At 39.3% G+C, this 23685-nt stretch overlaps 1 protein-coding gene across 2 annotated transcripts in view; it reads left to right on the top strand.

Annotated features, from left to right (window-relative positions):
* ELP4 (elongator acetyltransferase complex subunit 4) overlaps window positions 1-23685 on the top strand; it is a 335509-nt gene that overhangs the window by 11202 nt on the left and 300622 nt on the right. Inside the window, exons 1-2 of one of the 2 annotated variants that reach the window (XM_075065213.1) lie at window positions 9088-9277; window positions 16762-16883. In XM_075065213.1, the coding sequence (XP_074921314.1) occupies window positions 9223-9277; window positions 16762-16883 (177 nt within the window). In that variant the 5' untranslated portion in view covers window positions 9088-9222. Of the gene's footprint in view, window positions 1-9087; window positions 9278-16761; window positions 16884-23685 lie in introns of those variants that run through there. The other variant, XM_075065212.1, reaches the window with a different exon arrangement.

The raw sequence follows: 23685 nt of genomic DNA, 5'->3' as shown, positions 1-23685 counted from the left end.
AGCTTCACAGTTGGTGGGTCTCTTCCTCTTCTCACTGAACGTATCTTGCCTACTTGGCATCACCTTGTGCAAAGAAGCTAAGGAGTTTGGTATGCTCAGAGTGAAACCTGAGTTACACATTCGTATTTCTTTGAACTAGTTAGGCCTCCATTCCCAAAAATACCACAGTCTTCCTCACATAATAGAAAGTAGTGTTGTTGCTCTTCTGGTTGAAACAAATACTCTAAGGAAGTAGAAATGCATAAGTTACGCATGTGAATGGAGTCTACAGAGAGTGTGTGTGTGTGTATGTATGTATATGTATGTATCAGAGGCATTCAAAGCCTCAGGTATGACTCTTATTACTATGCACTTTGTGAAAAGAGCAACAATAGAGAGATTGCACAGATCTTATCAGGATCTCTGTAAGGTTACTTACTGGGTCTTCCATCTATACTTTCTTAATACTACAAAGTTAACACTCTCACCCCATCTGATACAGGGTTTGATAGAAGTCTTTTCCTCAACAGGATGACTGTTAAACCTTAAGTTCTTATTCAGTTATATACAGGTAAACTGAGTCCCTCCTTGCCTTTACAGCTTTCTACATCCCTGCTGTGAAGACTGACTGACATCGAGGGGACAGAGGAAAAATTCTCTTGTAAATTTTCATTCTAGGACTCTCCATATCAGATCGTCTGATCATGCCTTGGAAGAATGCATTATTTCAGAGTGGGGATTGTGGATGTGGTTAGTTCCCACACCCCAGCTAGTGCCTGCTTTCTTGTTTGCTTGCTTGTTAAATAGTGTGAAAAGGAAAAGGGTGTTCCTTCAGAAACTTGCTAATTTTTTCATGTCAAGGCTCTGCTGTAAATGGTTTGAGTTGGATAGCACTTTATATCATTAGTATTTTTCAGCTTTGGATGCTGCTGTTCTGGAGAGTTCTTTCTGAGCAGTGAACCTAAGCCCAAGTTCAGAGCAAAGATCTCCCATTGCTGTGGCAATGGGGAAAGTCCCACTATGAAGGCTGTCTAGCGTGGAGGGTCTTAGAATGAAAATTCACAGGTAAGATAGAATTTTTCCTATTTCTTACTACTATTTTTAAATATATCTAATCCTTCCTCAAACCAATGCAGCCTGTCTTTCCACAGGATAAAACAAAATTCACTGTGGAGAAATACCTGGGCTACTGATCTCAGTGTCTGCAAAGTTGGGGCTGGAAATAAAAGATGCAAAAATATCAAAAGTTCCATGATTAATATGAGACTTATTTGGTAATATATTGGACCCTGCAAAACTGCCAAAATCAGCATTAATAAAAATTATAATTCTGATAAAAATAATGAGGACCCCATAAACCTGCTTGTTCAATAGTGCAGTGTTCTTTGAGAAACAAAATATGACGACCCTGATCTGGTAGTCCTTCAAGCAACATTCCCACTGACTTAAATTGGCACCAATGGGAAATATAAGGATAGCAAATAAGATAAGTCGTCGTTAACTATTGGAGGAGAACTGCTCCAGAGTGATGTATGGGGCTGTTCAACTTCAGCAACTTTGAGAAAATTATGTAAGAGACAAATGTTAACTATGAAATTTAGTCTTGTTCCTTAGAGATTAGAGAAGACTAAATAAATGGAAATCCTATTCTTGTATGTATGCGTCATGTGGAAACTTTTTCCAACAGTAATCAACATACATATACATTTGTATGTTCACTTTTATTCATAAAGCATGCATCTTAAACATATATATTAAACACCAAAAAGTATTAAAGGTTTAATACAAACTGACATTTCAGAATATTCAGTAAAATTGACAGTTATATGTTTCTGTAAAGGGATTGGGAACGGTGAATTGGCTTGTGTTTGACTCAAATTATTACAACCATAATGATATATAAAGGGTGCAGCTTTTTTAACAGCATTAATTTTTTCATTTAAATACATTTTAATACCTATTAAAGTACCACAGAACTGGTTCAGTATAGGTAACAGAAGTACAGTCTTCCGCATTCTGCTCTACTAATATACCTATAGCCATAAGTAGCCATCTTTACAACTAAGAGCTAATTTAATCTCTTTGACCATTCAAATCTAACTTCAAAAAGATCTTTATTGGAATGAAAATCTACTCAAGTATGGCCAAAGTGTGAACAAGGACATACTCTGTTCGGCGGTAGTTTCAAGACATCAAGCATCTGACCAAGATATGGTTTCACGATATTAAGAAATTTAATCATTTATATCTAGTTATCAAAGATTATAAGGCCACAAGGGACCACAGTGATCATCTGTTTACTACCACTTGTATAACACAGGCCATAGGACTTCCCTGAATTAATTCCTGTTTGAGTAGACCATATCCTTTTATAAAAATATATAATCTTGATTTAAAAATTTCCAGTGATTGAGAATCAACCATGACTCTTGGTAAATTGTTCCAATGGTTAATTACCCTCCCTGTAACAAATGTGCACCTTATTGCTCATCTAAATTTGTCTAGCTTCAACTTCCAGCCTTTGGATCTTGTTCCTCCTGTATAGACTGTGATCAAGTCCCCCATTAACCTTCTTTTTGTTAAACTAAATAGACTGAGCTCCTTAAATCTATAGGGCATGTTTTCCAATTATTTAAACATTTTTGTGACTCTTTGAACTGTCTCCAGTTCATCAACATCCTTCTTGAATTGTGGATACCAGAAATGGACACTATTCCAGTAGCTGTTGCCCCAGTCACAAATACAGGGGTAATATAACCTCCCTATTCCTACTTGATAATTCTCTGTTTACACAACCAGGGATCGCAGTAGTCCTTTTGGTCACCGCTTCACAGCTCATGTTCAGTTGATTATCCACCGTGGTCCCCAATTTCTTTTCAGAGTCGCTGCTTCCCAGGATAGAGACCCCTATCCTGTGGGTATGACCTATATTCTTTGTCCTAAATTTGACTTTACATTTTGCTATGTTAAAAAATTCCTTGCTTCCAGTTTACCAAATGATCCAGGTTGCTCTGTATCAGTGACCTTTCCTCTTAATTATTTACTATTCACACAATCTTTGTATCATCAATGGCTTTGTTTTCTTCCAGGTCATTGATAAAAATGTTAAATAGTGAAGGCTAAAAACTGCTCCCTGCAGGACTACAGTGGAAACATACCCCTTCAATCATTACTCCCCATTTACAATTACGTTTTGATCTAGTTTTGAAATCCGTTTTACGTGTGCCATGTTGATTTTTGTATCATTCTAGTTTCTTAATCCAAACGTCATATAGTACCAAGTGAAATGCCTTACACAAGCCAATTACGTCAATACTATTATTGTTATCAACCAAATTTGTAATGTAAAGGCCTATATTTACCTAGGTTGTTCTATTTACCCTCTTTAAATATTGGCACAACATTACCTTTCATACAGTCTTCTGGAATGTCTCCAGTGTTCCAGGATTTACTAAAAATCAGCATTAACGATTCAGAGAGCTCCTCAGCCATCTCTTTTAAAACTCTTGGCTGTAAGTTATCCAGAGACATTTTAAAATGTCTGTCTTTATTAGCTCCTGTTTTAACATCCTCCTGAGTTAGTGTTGGAATTTAAAGTATTTCACTACCATTATTGTATAGCTACACAAAGGTTTTAAGAGTCTGGGATTCATGTCTATGATTTTCTAACTAAAGATTAAAGTCCAAGAGGGGTGGGAAGGCTTGACGTGCACTTACGTTACTTGCTGGTAAGAGAGCAGTTTTTCATGCATTGACTGGGGAAAAGACATATTCCACCTCTCGTAGTTGATCAAACTAAGGCAGACAGAAGGCTAGGACAGTGATAAATCTGAAGCAGATGTAGACTATCAATTGATATGCCAGCTCAAGTCTGAATTTGGAAAAGAGATGACCAAGAGAAATAGTGACAATGATAGGTTAAGGTAGAAATCCCATGGAATATCACATTGAGGTTACTAGTGTTACAGGAACTCAAAAAACAGGTGGAGAAACTGGAATAAAATCAACAGAGGAAAATGTCTGAGATTTCTGACAACTGTGTTGAGTAACTGAGAAGGGAAGTCAGCAGAATCAGATAGAGCATGAAGGTCAAGATCTTTCTAATGCTAGGTTCTCCCATTGCCTGTTACAATATGGTGTATCTCAGGATACGGAAACTTCTGATTTATAGTGCCATAAGTACATGGACTGTACAGAACAAATAATAAGACAAGGTCCTCACCCTGAAGAGAGCCTAGGGAAGAGCAAAATTTCTGGGCAATACTTCTGCCACGCTGAGGTGTGAAAACAATGGTAGGATTTTTGTGGGGGGGAAATGGATCCTACAGAAGGTTCAGCAGGAGGAGACTAAAGGGATTTGGGATCAGGTGACAAGCCATTACAAGCACAATGGTCAGCCAGAAAGCGGGCAGAAGGCATAGAATGGGAAAAATAAATGAAAGGGGGGCAGTTAGGATTGGAAGTAATAAAGAAACTAAACAAGTGGGAAGACTGGAGAGCAAAATTGTAGACAAGAATAAGTTTATGCAGGGATTGAAAATGAAGTTGAGTCTCTTCCTCTTGATGTGGTAAAATGGGAAGCTACTAAGGGATTTGAGAAGGCATCTAATCAGATGAGCTGAAGGAAAAGATGAGTGAAATCCCACTGAAGTCCACAGCAAAACTCATATTGACTTCAGTAGAGCTAAAATTTCACCCCATGACATTCACTGAGTGCATAGATAGCAATTCTCATTCATGGGTTATGAGTTCATTCATTAGATACCAGAGATAAAGAAGCAACAGAGGAGTTATTGGCATAAAGGTAATATCTGGAAGTGTGGGAGAGAATGTATTTAAGATCCAAAATCTAACATTTTAGACTTAAATAAAAAAGAATTCTAAAACAATTCTGAAGTATATAATGTTATACAAAAGACATTCATGAAAGAACTGTGTTTTTGTGTGTGACTACACTGAAGATCTTGAAACTGGTTTTAAAGCTAGCACAGTGAGTATTGTAACTGGATTGTTAGAATGGCTCATCAATAATGCAGAAAAACAGTAAAATCCTGTCATGAGATTAGTCTAGTCAAGCTTTATATTTCACAAGATTGAAGCTGTCAGTGTTAAACCTCCTAGGAGGATCCTTCAGCATTGTACTCCAAGTATAGTGAAAAGGTTAAATTCTTTTTTTTTTTTAAACATTCTCTAAGGCAAGGATAAATTGCATTACTTTAAGATTAGCTCCCTTTGCAAATTAAATGCTCATCTTCATTATTTGACACCTATTATCCTGGTTAATTTAACCACGTAATAGTAGATTCAGGGTATTAAAATGTTTGTCTTAATTATTATGGTTCTCTAAGGATGCAATAATATAGGTTGCTGGACAATCTTGTAAAATATTATTTGGCATACAGTATGTATATATTTAATGTTAAGTTTTCTAGCAGTGCTACTTTACAGCAGAAAACATCTTGATTCCCAGTTAAACTGAATTCTATTTACTTTATGTTGTTTCTTCTTTTACCATGCTTGAAGTGACCATATGTACTAATTGTTCATCTAATGTTCCAGTATCCTAGGAACTTCTTTTGGGACATTTGTAACTTCCCAATTCATTTCATTAGTCAAAACATTTGGTTTTGTAAAACTTCTTTTGTTTGTTCAAGATGTTTTGCTATACCAAGTAAAACTTGCTCTGTGTTTATCAGAAAGAAATAGTCCAGTGGAACCAGTGTTCAGTGTTGTGAACAGTTTTTGGAGTGAAGTGAAAAGTTGAATGACACTATTAAAACTGTTCTTTTGCTGAAAGTGAATATTAACAACACTTGTTCAGTGTTTCATGTTAAACTCATTCAGAATGCTATGTTGCTGGGGGAAAAAATCATGCACTTTGAGAAATATGTACTTGTTGTTTCTGAGTCAGGGCAAAAAATAGTAACAGCAGCATATATTTTTTTAAGTGTCCAAACCTTAAAAAATATCACCAGAAAAGTGTCCTGTTTTTTTTTAATGTTTTTAAAATGTGTGCCTTAATCATGCTACATGCCTAATTTCTAAAGACAGTACTGTGTACTGTAGTTTTGAGGGACTCGGTTTACACAGTGGTACACACAGTATAGGAACCTGGATTGAATGTCACAATTCTTACACACTTTAAAAAGGTTAAGCTTTTGTTGTTGCTTTTGCCATTTGTTGAGGTCACTGATAGTTGAAGGTTTTAAAGGTTATCAGAGGGTTTAGTTCGGTAGCTGAGGTCAGGTTAAAAAAAAAATGTTAAACCATAACATGTATTTTGTTAGAGGCAGGACTATACTTGTACATTCTAAGCCTTGAAGCAGTTTCAGCTACTTTAATTAGCTACTATTATTTTTGTTAGACATGCAATTTAACCTGACTGATAAGGGTACTCATCACTTGTCAATATAATTGACTTTATCACCTTTTAAAAAGTTTAAAAAGGTAATCTCTGGAGAGGTACAAATCAGTGATTTGCCAAATATAATTATACAAAATACAACATGTCAAAATTCACCTTCCTGCAGAATGGCTGGATGCCAAATATTGTAACATATATGTTTGCCAACTCTGGTTTTTGCATGTGCTAATTAAATGCAAGTGACACAGACTAAATTCCCTCAAGCTTAGTAACTGTGGACATTAGTAAAATATCTTTAAATGGAATTTCAGATACTGAAGATGATTAAAACAATCACATCTCATAACCTGCAGCAGTTTTGGTGAGATGTTTTGTAGCTAAAGAAAGACTCACCTTAGGTTACACCACTATATTGTAGTATTGTCTATAGAAAAAAATATCAATACTGATAGATTGTGACAGTTTTTGACAGCTTTAGGGCAATCTGTCTAGACTTTCTACAAAAAGTGGTATTTGTATATTCCTGCAAATTTTCTCCCCAGATAGCTTTCTGCTTTTTAAATAAGTATGCTACCAGTTATCTTCTGGAAGTTTTCAAGGGCCCTTATGCCATTTTAAAAGGGTCTCTATAAACATGATCCACACTAGATCTATCAAGTGATTAATCACACTGTTAAAAAATAATAGAATAACATTTTTTTAAATATTTTTGAATGTTTTCTACATTTTCAAATATATTTATTTCAATTAAAACACAGAATACAAAGTGTAGAGTGTTTACTTTATATTTTTGATTACAAATATTCGTGCTGTAAAAAACAAAATAAATAGTATTTTTCAATTCACCTCATACAAGTACTGTAATACAATCTTTTTATCATGGAAGTTGAGCTTACAAATGTGGAATTATGTACAAAAATAACTGCATTGAAAAATAAAACAATGTAAAATCTTAGAGCCTACAAGTCCATTCTGTCCTACTTCTTGTTCAGCCAATCATTCAGACAAACAAGCTTCTTTACATTTTCAGGAGATGATGCTGCCTGCTTCTTGTTTATAATGTCACCTGAAAGTGAGAATAGGCATTCACATGGCACTGTTGTAGCCAGCATTGCAAGATATTTACATGCCAAATGTGCTAAAGAGCCATATGTCCCATCATGCATCAACCACCATTCCAGAGGACGTACATCCATGCTGATGATGGGTTCTGCCCGATAACGATCCAAAGCAGTGTGGACAGACACGTGTTTACTTTCATCGTCTGAGTCAGGTGCCACCAGCAGAAGGTCGATTTTTTTCTTTTTTGGTGGTTTGGATTCTGTAGTTTCCTCATCGAAGTGTTGCTCTTTTAAGACTTCTGAAAGCATGCTTCACAGCTCATCCCTCTCAGATTTTGGAAGGTGCTTCAGATTCTTAAACCTTGGGTCAAATGCTATAGCTATCTTTAGAAATCTCACATTTGTACCTTCTTTGCATTTTGACAAATCTGTAGTGAAAGTGTTGTTAAAATGAACAACATTGTGGGTCATCATCAAAGACTGCTATAACATTAAATATATGGCAGAATGTGGGTAAAGCAGAGCAAGAGACACCATTCTCCTCCAAGGAGTTCACTCAAAAATTTAATTAAACATTATTTTTCAATGAGCATCATCAGCATGGAAGCATGTCTTGTGGAGTGATGGCCAAGCCATGAAGGGGCATATGAATGTTTAGCAAATGTGGCACGTAAATAACGTCTACAAAAGTGCCATGAGAACGCCTGTTCTCCCTTTCTGGTGATATTGTAAATAAGAAGCCGGCAGCATTATTTCCTGAACTAAGTGGACTTGTATGCTCTAAAGTTTAACATTGTTTGGTTTTGAGTGAAATTATGTAACAAAAAAAAGTCTACATTTGTGAGCTACACTTTCATGATAAAGAGATTGCACTACAGTACTTGCATGAGGTGAATTGAAAAATACTATCTTTTGTTTATATTATTTGTATTACAAATATTTGCACTGTAAAAATGATAAAGTAAGCGCTATTCACTTTGTATTCTGTGTTGTAATTGAAATAAATATATTTCAAAATGTAGAAAAACATCCAAAAATATGTAATAAATTTCAATTGGTATTCTATTCCTTAACAGTGAAATTAAAACGGTGATTATTTTTAATAATCACTATTAGTTTTTTTGAGTTAATCATGTGAGTTAACTGTGATTAATCGACAGACCTAATCCACACACAATCTAGTGCCATTAGGGATCATGTCCTTAACTTGTATATGTTTGTAGCTACATTAAAATATACTACAGCTAATGCCCAGCTGGCACATTTGATTACTCTATTAATGGGTCTTCGCTCATGCTCTAGCAGCCTCTATAAAATATCTTATCTGTGCCTTCGAAGAGCTGGTAGGTTCCTCTTTATTATTACTGGTGTGAATCAGACAGCAAGGTGTAACCTTAGTGGTAAATATAGCCAATTGATGATGTAAAAGAGGAATAACATTTCTATAATGTGCTCACTGAGCCTACTCCAAGCACAGAGTAAGAATTGGGAATTGGTTCCTTATTCTCCAGTATCAGCACGGCCTTACACTGAGTTACCATTTCTGTATATTGATAGCTATATTTTCCTGTCAGCTGCTGAGAGAAGACCAGGGAATAATGATAATGATAAACTAGTTACCTGCTCTCCTAAACTGCAGGGTCATGAGAGGATTTGTCATGTAGACAACATGGGTAACTTATAGGTAAAAAATCTTTCTTGTGCAGTTTTATGCTTCACTAGTTACTCACCTGCCACTTAGCTTTGGAAATGTTTTGTTCAGAGAAAGCAGGGGAAGATGTGGACTGTTTGTCTGAATTGCAATGATTGGACCTAGGAATGGAGTCTGAAGCTGCGGGATTCTTCTATGCTTGTGTGCCTTTACCAGCTAGAGGTAAGGTGCACAATGAATGCTGCTGATGGGAATGAACTGTTTAGAATGAAAGCTAAACACAAAGATTTGGGGTCCTGCCTTAAGTACCTGTGGCTACATGTGAGTAGTACATGCTTAAGATTCAGTCCCTATCAACACAGTCTGTTAGGATAGAGGTGGTTCTTTCAGAAAAGGAGACAAGTGAAGACAAATTTAAAGAATAAATATAATATGGGACATTTCACTTTTTGATTGCTACAATACATTTTTGTTTTCAGATAAATGGTGGAAAACTTGCAAAATAGTTTACCCATAACAGAAACTAATTGCTATGCTGCTGAAATACCTGTACCAAACAATTTTTAGAAATCAGAGCTGTGTTCTTATGGCTTTGAATAGTAACGTAACTGTTAAAGCCTGGGTAGAATGAACACTATCAGAAAAGCCCTATCAGAGTGCACCTTAGATCTTTTGAATACAGCAAAAGTTTAGTGACCTAGAAATGAATCAATAAAAAGCTATTCTCTGTGTGACAAATTAAAGAACTGAGGGATCCTTACAGATGCATTGACTTTAACAATTCAGGATACATTGTTTGTAAAGGCTTTCTGAGACACATTTAATCCTTTGAGTACTGTAGCAGACTGAGGTGTTTTTGTATTTAGGTTGCTCTCTGACAGTTTATTTTCCTATTTTTACTATAAGTTCAGTATAGAAACCAATGTAAGTAGCCTGAAAGAAAAGCTAATGTTAGGATATTTGTCACACTGAGTTAATTTTTAATCTTTTTTTGACTAAGTTGCAAGTTTGTTTTGTTTTGAAGTTATGTAAGAAATTGAGTGTTCCTCAGACTTTAATGATCCCCATTTCTTATTAAGTGACAAGTGTATCACAGAAGAATGTATGAAGCAACAAAACCACTCATGATCCTAGATGTGGTGGTGGTTGTTTGGGGATTGTGATACGTTTTTACCATGGTGTCACCTTCATATTCTTTGTAGTTCTAATATTGTAGGAATAAGAAATGCTACAGCCTCCTGTAACCAGATAGCCTGTTATAACAAGTATACATGTAAATATGTTTACTTAAATGATCCTTACTATCCCCAATATCTAACTTTTTAGGTTGCAAGCTCCTCAGGTCATGGACTATTATTTTGTTCTGCACAAGTTGAAGCATGCTGATGATGATCAAGAAATAGATGACAATGGCACAGAGAGAATTCAAATACTATGCAAAATATCATAGGCTATCTTCAGAAAATGTAATATTGACTTATATTCCATAAACATGAGACATCCTGGCTCCATTCAAGTCAATGGGACTCATACCATTCCTACCCCAAAACCTCATGAGGAAAGATTGGATTTGCAACATATATGTAAGATTAATAAATTAATTAAAACCAGGCTCTAGTAGACCAAGAACAAGCATATTTCAAAGTTGAAGACCCCTCATTAAGAATGTCATGCTAATGGTCCTTACTATTCTCCTTCAGATGGAAGAGGATCTAGCTGAATCACTTCCACTAACCATAACTGCATGGTATTATATGGAGACAGATGGTTTCTCTCAGATAACTAGGTCCCAATCTATTTTAATTTTTAATTGTTATACCATGTCATTACCTTGATTTCTGGGTAGGTAGGATTTTTATGGTTAGGGCTTTAGATTTAAACCAGCATATTAAACTCCATGTAGAAGCCAGTTTGTAGCCAGTTCATCTCATGTTCTGGTCAGAAGCACGCTCTAATAAAAATGTGACAAAGGCATATATTATTGTAGCAAAGTCTGAATTTTTTTGAGAAAAGTCACACACTCCTAGGCTTGGTTGAAGGGGGGAAGAGATAGTCTTGGCTGTTGTTTTTCCTTTTTGTCTACAGGAGCAGCCAAAGATCTAACCAGACCTCAAAAGGTAAACTTGAGATATAAAAGGCAGCTACATTCCCTCCATAAGGGATACCGATGTAATCCTTACCAATCTTCTGAGTCTACTAATGTAGAGTTAGTCTTATCTGAGTTAAATCACTGTTAATTTGGAGTAATGGTAAATGCTGTTTTAGTCATATGAAACTAAGCGGGACATTGAATTTTTAGTAAATTCAGGTGTTTAGCTAATAACACAGGAAAAAGCTCAAATAAAGGAATTGTTTTACATAGTGGATGAAATTCTGACTCTTTTTTTTTTTCTTTTTCTTTTTGAAGTCAATGAAAAATTTGACATTGACTTTAATGGACCAGGATTTCACCTGTGTATCTTTTAACATGTATTACGCTTAACCATAAGCATGGCCATACAGGGACAGACCATTTGTCCATCTAACCCAAAATCCTGCCTTCCAACAGTGGCCAATGCCAGATGTTTCAGAGAGAATACACAGAGTAGGACAGTTATCAAATGGCCATCCCCTGTTGTCTAATCCCAGCATCTGTCAGAGGCTTAGGTACACCCAGTTGCATCCTTGACCATATTGGTTAATTGCCATTGATGGACCAATCCTCGTGAACTTACCTAGTTCTTTTTTGAACCTAGTTACAATTTTGGCCTTCACAGTATTGTCGCCAGCATGAGTTCCCCAGATGACTGTGTGTTGTGTGAAGAAGTACTCTCGTGTGTGTGTGTGTGTTATGTTTTTTTGTTTTTAAACCTGCTGTCTGTTAATTTCTTTGGATGACCCTTGTTTCTTGTGTTATGTGAAGGGGTAAATAACATTTCCTTATTCACTTTCTACACTACATTCATGCATATACCCCCTAAGTCATCTTCTTTTAAAGCTGAACGGTCCCAATCTTCTTAATCTCCCCTCATGTGGAAGCTGTACCAAATACCCAGTCATTTTTGTTGCCCATCTCTGTACCTTTTTCATTTTTAATATAACTTTTTTAGATGAGGTGATCAGAACTGAATGCAGTTTTCAATGTGTGGGCATACCATGGCTTCATGTAGTGGCATTATTATGCTTAGTGTCTTATAAAAACCATTAGGAAGGTTCTTAGTTATAACTTTCTCTTAGCTTTTTTGATGGCCACTGCACATTGAGCAGATGTTTTCAGAGAACTACCCATAATGACTCCAGGATCTCTGTTTTGAGTGGTAACAGCTATTTTAGACCCCATCATTTTGTATGTATAGTTGTGATTATGTTTTCCAATGTGAAATCAATATTCGTTGCCCAGTCACCGAGTTTTATGAAATCCCTTCACAGTCTGCTTTGGACTTACAAAATTAACCAAAATAGTTATCTGCAAACTTTGCCACCTCACTGTTTACCCCTTTTTCCAGATCATATGAATATGTTGAATAGCACTTGTCCCAGTACAAATCCCTGGAAGACCCTGCTATTTACCTCTTTCCAAAGTGAAAACTAACCATTTATTTCTACCCTTTGCTTCCCGTCTTTAAACCAGTTATTGATCCATGAGAGGACCTTCCCATTTATCCCATGACTGCTTACTTTGCTTAAGAGCTTATGATTAGGGACTAGTGAAAGGCTTTCTGAAAGTCCAAGTACACTATATCCAGTGGATCACCCTTGTCCATATATTTGACCCACTCAAAGAATCCTAATAAATTGGTGAGGCATGATTTCCCATTACAAAAGCTGTGTTGACTCTTCCTCAACACATCGTGTTCATCTGTGTGTCTGATAATTCTGTTCTTTACAATAGTTTCAACCAGTTTGCCTGTTACTGAAGTTAGGCTCACTGGCTTGTAATTGCCAGGATCGCCTCTCAAGCGTTTTTTAAAACATTGGTATTAGATTAGCTATCCTCCATTATTATCTGGTACAGAGGCTGATCTAAGTGATGAATTACATATCACAGTTAGTAGTTCTGCAGCTTCATATTTGAGTTCCTACTGATTACCGTTTAACTAATCAGTTTATTCCAAAATCTCCTCCATTGGCACCTCATTCTGGGACAATTTCTCAGATTTGTCACCTAAAAAGAATGTCTCTGGTGTATGAATCTCCATCACATTTTCTGCAGTGAAGACTGAGGCCATGTCTACACTAGCACTTATGTTGGCAAAACTTTTGTTGCTCAAGGTGTGTAAAGACACCCCCCGAGCAACTAAGTTTTGACGGTATAAGTGCTTGTGTGCAAAGCACTACGTCAGCAAGACAGCATCTTCTGCCAACATAGCTACCGCTGTTTGTTGAGCTGCTTTTATTATGTGATGGGAGAGCACTTTCCCCTCGGCATAATATGGCTACACGAGCGAACTTACAGCAGCACAGCTATGTACAGCACAGCTGTGCTGCTATAAGATTGTAAGTATAGACATGGCCTGATGCAAAGAATTCATTTAACTTCTCCGCAATAGCCTTGTTTTGCTTGATTGGTCATTTAGCACCTCAATCATCCAGTGGCCTCACAAATTGTTCGGCAGATTTTCTGCTTCTGATATATTTAAAAAATGTGTTTACTTCGTTATTGTGTCTTTTGCTAGTTGCTCTTCAAATTCTTTTTTGGCCTGCCAAATTATACTTCACTTTTGCCAGACTTGATGCTCCTTTTTATTTCTCAGTAAGATTTGTCTTCCAATTTTTAAAGGATACCTTTTTTTCCTCTAACTGCCTCGTTTACTCTGTTTAGCCATGGCGGCATTTTTTTGGTCCTCTTACTGTGGTGGCTTTTTTTGTTTTTTTTATTTGGGGTGTACATTTAATTTGAGTCTCAATGGTGGTTTTTTAAAAGTTTCCATGCAGATTTCAGGCATTTCACCCTTGTGATTGTTCCTTTTAATTTCCATTTAACTAGCTTCCTCATTTTTGTGTAGTTCCCCTTTTTGAAGTTAAATGCTACTGTGGTGCATTTTTTTGGTATTTTCCCCACACAAGGATGTTGAATTTAATTACGTTATGGTTGCTATTATCAAGCAGATCCATTATATTCACCTCTTGAATCAGATCCTGTGTACTCCCCCAATGGCACAACCTACTCTGTCATTCCTGTATAATTTGTCCTCTGGTATTACTGTGTCCCATTGATTATCATTGTTCTACCAACTTTCTGTGATGCCTATTAAATCAATATCCTCATTTGATATTTGGCACTCAAGTTACTCAGCAGTTAGACTTCTTGCATTTGTGTATAAGCACTTTTATAAAATGTGTCAATACTTAGTTGTCTGCCTTCAAGTGATATAATTGAATGGGACTCTTTTGCCTTTGGCTTGTTCTCTTCAGCTCCTAACTGAACTTTTTCAGCTATTATCCTCTCCTCTTTACTAGGATATAGAGAATCCCTGTTAATAAATCCTCCCCTAAGTGATGCCTCTGTCAGAACAGTGTGCTCCTCCGTACCTGTCAGTTTTCCCCTAGCCCTTAGTTTTAAAAAAAATCCTCTGCAACCTTTTTAATTTTACATGCTAGCAATCTGGTTCCATTTTGGTTTATGGGGAGTGCATCCTTCATAGGCTTCTCCTCTCCCAGAAGGTTCCCCAGTTTCTAATAAACCTAAAACTCTCTTCCCTACACCATCTTATCCACGCATTGAGGCTCTGCAGTTTTGCCTGTTTACTTGGGCCTACATATGGAACTGGAAGCATTTTGGAGAACACTACCCTGGAGGTCCTGGACTTTAATCTCCTTCCTAGCAGCCTAAATTTGGCCTCCAGGACCTCTTGCCTACCTTTCCCTATGTCATTGGTACCTACATGTACCACAACCACTAGCTCGTCCCCAGCACTGCACATATATCTGTCTAGATGTCTCAAGAGATACACAACCTTCAAACCTGGCAGACAACTTACCATGCTACTCTCCTGATCATCACAAACCCAACTATCTGTATTTCTAAAATCAAATCACCCATTGCTATTGCTTTCACTTCCTAATAACTTGGTTCCTCTCTCCCAGAGGGGCACCCTTAGTGCAAGAGGATACTATGACATCATCTGGAAGAAGGGTCCCAACTATGGAACTGTTTCCTTCCAATCCAATTTGATGTTCTCCTTCCCTGAGACTTTTTTTCCTCAATAGCACAAAGGCTGTCAGAGTCGGACTGCTCTACTGTGTCCTGGAAAGTTTTGTCGGTGTACCTCTCTGTCTCACTTAGCTTGTACAGTTCAGCCACTCTGGCCTTACAAGGCAGGTAATCATACATGCTGCATTCAGTGCAATAAACTGTGTATCCACCACTCCACTGTTGGACTTCTGCTGCATTCATTTTACTCTTGCTTGTTTTTGTTTGTTTGTTTGGCAGGGGGTGTTTGTTGGCATACTTTTAGAGAATGTTAGGTATTTCTGTCTCTCTTGTTCCCTCTCTAAACTCACTCACCTGTTCGCTAGCTCCTTTCATCGCTTAGGAGCTGGTTTTTTAAAACCCTGTTCTCCTGGAGTAGCCCCACCCACTGGTTAAGGGCTCCTAACAAGGCTTTGATCCCTGATCCCTAAAGAACCTCTTAGCACTAGGCTCAACACATTCCCACCCCCACCAAACAGACCACACTATAAATTTCAGTCAGGCACATGGCAAGCAGCAAACATACAACAAACAAACAGATAACACTCACCCCAAGGGTTATGTAGTCGCTCCTCCTTGACCTGGAGAACTCCCTCTTAAAACTCAATTCTATGCTGCCCTTGTTTCCTGGCTTCTCTGGGGGGAAAAAAAACTACTATAAACTCTCATGCTTCTGACCTTGTCTTTCATTTTGATATGTTTACTTAGAGTGACTTTGAAAACAAATTGTGGACCTGAAGCTCTTTTGCCAACTAAAAATACTTTTAAAGATTGAATTTCTAGAGCCTTATGTTTTATATAGATTTTTCCATGTCTATTTGCTGTTCTTGAATGTGCACGCACACACATCTAGAGTGTGAGAACTGGTAAACAGAAATGAGCTGTTTTGGCACAACAGACAAATACTGATGTGTAAATGATAAATATATATAGAGAGAGGGATGCCATTTCTTAATACAGTAGCTGGTATGTGTCATTGATGCTTGTGAAATGTCATATAAATTTTATAAAAAGCCATGACAACTTGATGAGTAGCATATAGTTCTATCGTGCATAAAAAAGAGTCACATTTTGATCTTTTACTTTCCTGTTGACCCAAAAAGAAGCATTAGGTGAGGGAGCAGTTGAGGAGTTCTTTGAGCTATTGCAACCTCAATCAGTTGATATTGGTGGAAAACTGAGTTGTGAAGAAGATCTTGTCTTCAGGTGGAGATTGCTGCTGCGATATGGACCCAGTGTATGTCAGGATGGTCCTAAAATGCTATGGCTGTGCCTTTTCTAGTCTGAGAAATCAAAAATACAATCTCTCACGGAGTCATACATTTAATGCTTTGGATTCATCTCCCTTAGCTTGTGCTTCTGGGTTCCTCACTGACTCTTCATAGTTATAGGAGGGCTAGTCTTTGAGAAGCGGACCTGAAGAGGTATTCAAAGAGCATTTGTACAGTGTTGGAATAAACATGGATGGGAAAGGTGGGAGACACACACACAACTTGCATTTTGTGACTAACCAAAAAACCCTCTATTTCCACAGAGGAAGATAAATACGGTATTTACTCCAACTTGTTGTTCAAGTATTTCCTCGCAGAGGGAATAGTCTGTGGACATAATTTGTTTGTTGCTTCTGCTAAAGAGGATCCTGCTGACATTTTAAAGGTAAAAAAATTGATACATTAGATTATAGTTTATTAATCCAGATATTTTTACAAACCTGTTTACAAAGTAAAGTTAATCCCTTGATTAATTTAATAAGGTTCTAAAATATATATTCTACATTATACACACTGATTTTCTTAATCAAGAGAATACATTATTTACAATTTCATCTATCTGTTATAAATAGTAGTTAAGCTAATTTCAAGGTAGTTTGAAAAACAGTGTGTGTCTCATAATTGTATAGCTGCTGTTTCCTGTGTTTATATCTAGGATAATTTAAATGAAATACTATCGAGACACCTTGAAATATATAGATTTTTTGACCAATATGTTAAAAAAGGAACCTTAAGAGCTCTCTTTGTAGTGTAACTATTTTGTAATGATTAGTCATTTTTAGTATATATAGACAAAAAAGTAAAGGGACATTGGCAATCTTTAAATTTAGTTTTTCTAAAATATGTTCCTATTACAGTGATAACACCTAAGATTGCTATAACTGAGAAAATTTGGCAAAGTAGTAATCAAACTGGGGAAGAAGAAATATGGGTTGTTGTGACAGCAGCTTGTAGGCACAATTTTGCCACTACTTTTGAATGCTGAGTTTCTCCCTTGCTAAAAAGATCCTTGTAGACCTCAATAAAAGTGCAAAAAATCTTAATAAGTGGTACCCTTTTGCTTCTGCTATGTGTATCTTTCTGGAAGTGTATTATCTGCGTATGTGCACTTCAGTGACTGTATTTAGGGATTGATCCTGAAATGTCCTACGCACTCTGTCTTTGGTTCCACAGATCACATCCCATTGATGTTAGTGGGGGCCTAGTGCTCTGATGGAGGTCAGACTGTATTACTTACATGAAGTCAGTCTGGGAGTGGCACTAGCAACCACTCGCTGCCTGGGAAGCAGAGTGTGGGGCACAGCTTGGGGATACATGTACTCAGTAGGAACCTATACAGGCATTGCATTCAAATTCCCTCTGCTCTGTGGCCCAGAATCTACTTGGGTTGCTAACGCTCAGGAAACTTAAGATTTTTCCCAAAAACTGGCTTAGCTTTTTGAATAAAGGGCTTTCAGATAGTTTGGAGTAGAGGTCCTCTCCTATGGAAACTCTGAGCTGCTCAGGACTGGAACTCACCAAAAAGTCAAACGTTGGAGGACAGTATATATTGCTTGGGGTGAAAGTTGGTAAACTGAGTCACAAATCCACCTAATTTAGACTTAATCATTTTTTGTCTTTATTTATACAATTTCAAACAGAATTATTGTCACTTATAATGTCTGAACATATATTTTATTATAGACAAGATAGAATTGGCAAATGGGCCCAAGTTACCACATTATGGGGCACTGTGAAGTTTTTCCATCTTCCAGGATAGTTGTCGCCTTCTCTGATCCCAGAGTCTGATTTTTCTGTCCCATGATTGAGTTTCTGGTGCAGTGTTTCTCCAGTTTGGGCCCATGTTCCCTTAGGTCTTTTTATAGATGTCTATATTACAGATTAATCTTTATCTAAGCGGCTTTTAGCACATCAGCCCTTTGGATTTTAGGTAACCCGTACACTACACATGCACAAGCTTCAGTTACCCAACTTCTGTATTTTTCCTGCTGGATTTGCAGTTTCTGGGTCAAGTATATTTGTATTTGTGACACCCTATCCTGAGTTTTCCTGGAGGAAGGATGTTTTTATATATCATTACATATTTTATTTATCATATGTTTATCATGATGTGTTCTACTAACATGTATTAAAAGAAATAATCTTTGTTTTGTCACAAAACATTTTAAGCAGAGTAGCAATTCTGTGTAAAAGAAGAATTAACAAAACCGCACTTATGTCGGCCAAAGGTTTGGCCTAAGTGTGGCATCAGTTGTGCTCATTCACTGTACATAATTACAAATCATTAAAAATATAGCTATTAAAGCTCTTAATCTTACCATTAACAATTCTTCATTTTCTATTTCAGTTATAAGTCAATATATGTTATTCTGTGCTACCCTTGATTTATTAAAAAGGGCCAGGAGGTTTATGGAAAACATGATTCTTTAATGTCAACATTTATCTTCTTTAAATGGGTTTTTCATTCAAAGTCCAGTTTTGTTTGTGAATCATACAAAGAAACATCATTAGAAATTTTCCCGTGAATGCATTTTGAGCAGTGTCTCAATTTTAGGATCTTGAAATTTAGGTTCTTTTAATGGTATTCCAACATTCGAGTAACTAAGAATTTTGGTTCACTGAGCTTTGGAGAGTGTGGGCATTGTAGAGTTGCAGTCAGTGGAAAGTCAAAGATTTTATTTTTCTTAAACCATGAGTTATATAAACTGTTAGTTTTCTTTAGGTAAAATTCTGGCAATGAGTGCAGCATGCTATAGTTTAACTAATAGTTCAATAAACTATTGCATCTTAAAAACCTGTCACCGGCAACTAATCCAGAAAATGATTGACCAAAACAAGGACTTTGATGGTTTGTACATACAGTGCAATGTTAAATGCTATAATTGCCCTGCATTAATTTTATGATGTATGATCGGGTGTTTCTGGAACCTGTAACCAAGACAAATATTGCTTGTACTAGAAAGGGGAAAAGACAATCTTACAGACCATAATTATCTTAAAACTGTGTATAACTAAAAGACAAGTAGAAGAAAAAAAGCCCCATCAGCTGCCTAAGATATGTTATATTACCACCCAGCAATTTATCCATCATCCTTTCAAAACATATTCATGCCTATTGTAGTCAAAGCTCCTTCAGGAAGTCAGCATTAAGATGTAACACTAAAAAATTACACCCCTGTAGAAAATCCTATAGAACAATATACATGATGGTTTTTAACAGGATATTTTAAACATTTCAGAGCATTTCTGTTCAGTCAGTATACTTATCTAAAAGACAAGTCTCCACCATAAGTAAGAATGTACAAAGTTAGGAGTTTGTGTTAGAAGATTTATTATGGTATACTTCACTTCCATTATGTAAGAAATCATAAAATAAAAGACTGAGCCAAACCTTTGTTGAACTTGATTAGAGTGGGAGTGTGAAATTGCCATTTTACATTTTAATGTGTTTGATAAAATTTGTTGCTGAAAAATGAATAAAGTTAGGCTTGAAATTAAAATAAAGGTTTTTATATGTAACTCTGACAAAAAAAGAAATATACAATAAAATGTTTTATTTTGTTTCTTAGACCTATTCTCTTCTTTTCACTGTGACTGCCACATTATAAAAATCCAATCAGTTTATTACTCCAGTATGTATAGCGTGTTTACTTGGCAGGAGGACAGACTTTAAAAGGAAACCACTGTTCAAAATATACGTCAGTGGGTGGAGCCAACTTGGGGGTTATAGATTCAAGCCAGCAGGATCAGCTGCTGAGGCCATTTCAGCAAAATACTTCATCACATAGTGGGGAAAGAGAAAGATGAGACCCAGCTGTGGGCTACCCCTTCCCCACAATGACCTTCAAACCCAGAACTGTGCAGGGGAGACAACCCTTTGCTACCCCTCATGATAGAGATATTAGGATCCCATATTTGCCCCCTCACCATATGGACAAAAGAAAGAAACTACATGGTAAAGCCAACCAGAGACACTACTGCAGAAGTATTTTCAGCAGCAGGCATATTTGGACACACATGATGTCATCCAGCTATGTTTTCTACAGTTCTTCTTCGAGTGATTGCTCATATCCATTCTAGTTAGGTGTGTGCGCGCGCTGCGTGCACGTTCGTCGGAAGATTTTTACCCTAGCAACACTCGGTGGGTCGGCTGGCCGCCCCCTGGAGTGATGCCGCCATGGTGCCGGATATATACCCCTGCCAACCCAACTGCCCCTCAGTTCCTTCTTACTGCCCGTGTCAGTCGTTGGAACAGTGGAGCGCGGCTTAGCTGATCTCCACCTCCCTAACTTCTCATAGTTCTTTCATCGTTATTGTGTATATAGTTCAATTTTCTATATTTCTACTTAGTTTTATTAGTTCTTTAACATAGTTATTATATATAGTTAAGAGGGGTTGGGGATTAGCCCTTTCCCCTCACCCAGTGCCGGGGCTCATGCCCGGTTCACCAGGTTTCAAACCCTGCTCGGCTTGTCACAAGCCGATGCCGACAGGAGATCCTCACGACTCCTGCCTTAAGTGCCTGGGGGAATCCCACCTCGCGGACAAGTGCCGCATCTGCAAGGCCTTCAAGCCGTGGACAAAAAAGGAGCGGGACTTTCGTCTCAAACAGCTCCTGATGGAGGCAGCCCTTACTTCTCCGCCCTCGGCACCGAGCGCCAGACAGTCCGCACTGGGGAGAAGTGCATCTTCAGCATGGGAGTGCACCGGCACCACGAAGGCCCCTCGGCACCAACCGTCACCGGCCCAGAAGCCTGCCCAGCACCGCTCTCTCTCTCTCTGCGGGTCAAGAGGCACAAGACTCCTGCGATGCCCATGCCTACATCGCAGTCGGAGCACCCGCCCAAGTCAGACCACCCGGCACCGACAACTGCCGCGGCACCAACAAGTTCAGCGCTGTTGATTCCGGCCTTGCAAGAACCGTCGAGTCCGGTGCCTGACAGCTCCCCGGCACGCGCCGTGGTTGAGCTTATTGTTCCCTCCACGCCGGAGACATTCTCTACAGCAAGGGAGCTGATTGTCCTGGCAGACCCTGCGCTGCCTCAACCCCCGGCATCGCCGGTGTGGGTTATCCAATCAGTAGGCAAGCTTGCCCTGCTGAGACCATCCTTGCTCGGCACCGCTGAAAGGCACCCAACACAATCGAGGTCCCGCCGGCGTTTTCGGTCCCATTACCGATCCCAGTCCCGACGCCGCTCACAGTCCCAGTACTGCTCTCCATCTTGGTACTGGTTGTACTCGTGGGACCGTTCGAGATTGCGCTCGCTGAGCCGATACTCTCGGCACCCATCCAGCTCCTGGCACCGCACCTCTCACAGCCGCTCTCGATGTACAGCTTCAAGGTCCCGGTTGACCTCCTGGGACCACTCCGGTCGCAGGTCCCAGTCTCATTCCCGGTACCGGTGTGGCGCCCGGTACCGTTCTCTGGTGCCGCGTGGAGACGGATCAACCAGATGCAGAGACCTTCTCAAGTGGTTTCATCTCCTCTGGGGCTGTCTTGCCATACATCAGTATCATCACACACGGACAGTGCCTCCTACGCACACGACCATAATTCGGATACTCACAGCCGAGTCTTCCAAGAGACCCACGGCCCAGACCAGGGATCTCATCAGTGGTCCTTCTGGAGACGTTGGGCATATCACCAAGCCCAAAGTGTACTCGCAGTGACATCATGCTCCGTTCCATTGGAACACCGGGTGCCAGAGGCCACTGTTAGCCGCCACCCTCCTGCGGGTACGGAGGAAGCTTCCATCCACGCACCGGACCCTCAGGTCCCACCAGTCCCTGACATCCCCCATGATCAGGAGACCATACAGGACCCACTCGTTCCGGGTCTTTCGTCTTCCTCTTCCCTGGATGAAGCGGTAGCAGGGACATCTTCATCAGGCCCGTGTCCAATTGACCTTCGGGCACACCAGGACCTCCTGAGGCGTGTCCCCCTGAATGTAAACCTCCAGGTGGAGGAGGTTCCGGAGGTTGAGGACCCCCTGGTAGATATACTGTTGGCGGATGCACCAACTCGAGTGGCCTTACCGTTCAGTCGATTCAAGCTAAGGCAGATACCATCTGGCAATCCCTGGCATCTATTCTGCCCACAGCCAGAGGAGTGGAACGGAAGTCCATGGTGCCCTCTAAGAGGTACAAGTACTTATACGTGCACCCTGCTCACTGGTCGTACGTCCGTAAATGAACGGGAGCGCCATGGCCAGCAAGCCCCTGCCCCAAAAGCTAAGGAGGCTAGGCGCATGGATTTGTTGGGCCATAAAATCTACTCCGCGGGGGGCCTCCGACTCAGGGTGGTGAACCAGCAAGCCCTACTTAGCAGGTATAATTACAACACCTGGGAGGCGGTAGGGAAATTCACAGAGCTGGTCCCGCAAGACTCCTGCCAAGAATTTAAGGCACTATTGGAGGAAGGAAAGAAGGTGACAAGAACTTCTCTCCAGTCCTCGCTGGACGCTGCCAATTTGGCAGCCAGAACTGTGGCCTCTGGAATCGCCATGAGGCGTATATCCTGGCTTCAGGTGTCAGGCCTGCCACCTGAACTTCAGCACGCTATCCAAGACTTGCCATTTGATGGCCAGGGTCTTTTCTCCGAGAAGACGGACCCTAGGCTACAGAGTCTGAAAGATAATCGGGTGACTATGCGTTTGCTCGGGATGCATACACCACAGACTCAAGGAAGATCCTTCTGCACCCAACCTCAACGCCCTTACTCCCTGCCTAGGCCAAGACAGGACTTTGGCAAGAGGTGAGGTCGAGGCAACCACAGACAACAGGGGGGTCAGAATAACGATCCCTCCAAGTCAACTATGGGATCCAAACCGAACTTTTGAAGGTGCGCCCAAGGGCGGTGTATCAGTTGTCTCCCAGGATCCTTTTCAGTTTTACAACCACCTTTCCCCTTTCCTCCCTGCGTGGACCTAATTAACCTCAGATAGTTGGGTCCTACTTACGGTAGAATTCGGATACCACCTCCAGTTTATTTCACTCCCTCCCTACCAACCCCCCTCCTCGTCCCTCTTCAGGGACGCCTCTCACGAGCAATTCCTCTTGCAAGAGGTATGGCTCCTTGCCATGGGAGCTATAGAGGAGGTACCGAAGGACTTAAGGGGCAAGGGGTTCTATTCCCGGTATTTCCTAATCCCCAAGGCGAAAGGAGGCCTCAGGCCTATCCTGGACCT

The sequence above is a fragment of the Chelonoidis abingdonii genome, chromosome 4, assembly GCF_003597395.2.
Source record: "Chelonoidis abingdonii isolate Lonesome George chromosome 4, CheloAbing_2.0, whole genome shotgun sequence".
Lineage (NCBI taxonomy): Eukaryota > Metazoa > Chordata > Testudines > Testudinidae > Chelonoidis > Chelonoidis abingdonii.
Note: the sequence above shows the minus strand (reverse complement) of the source record. Positions and strands in the feature narration are given on the sequence as shown.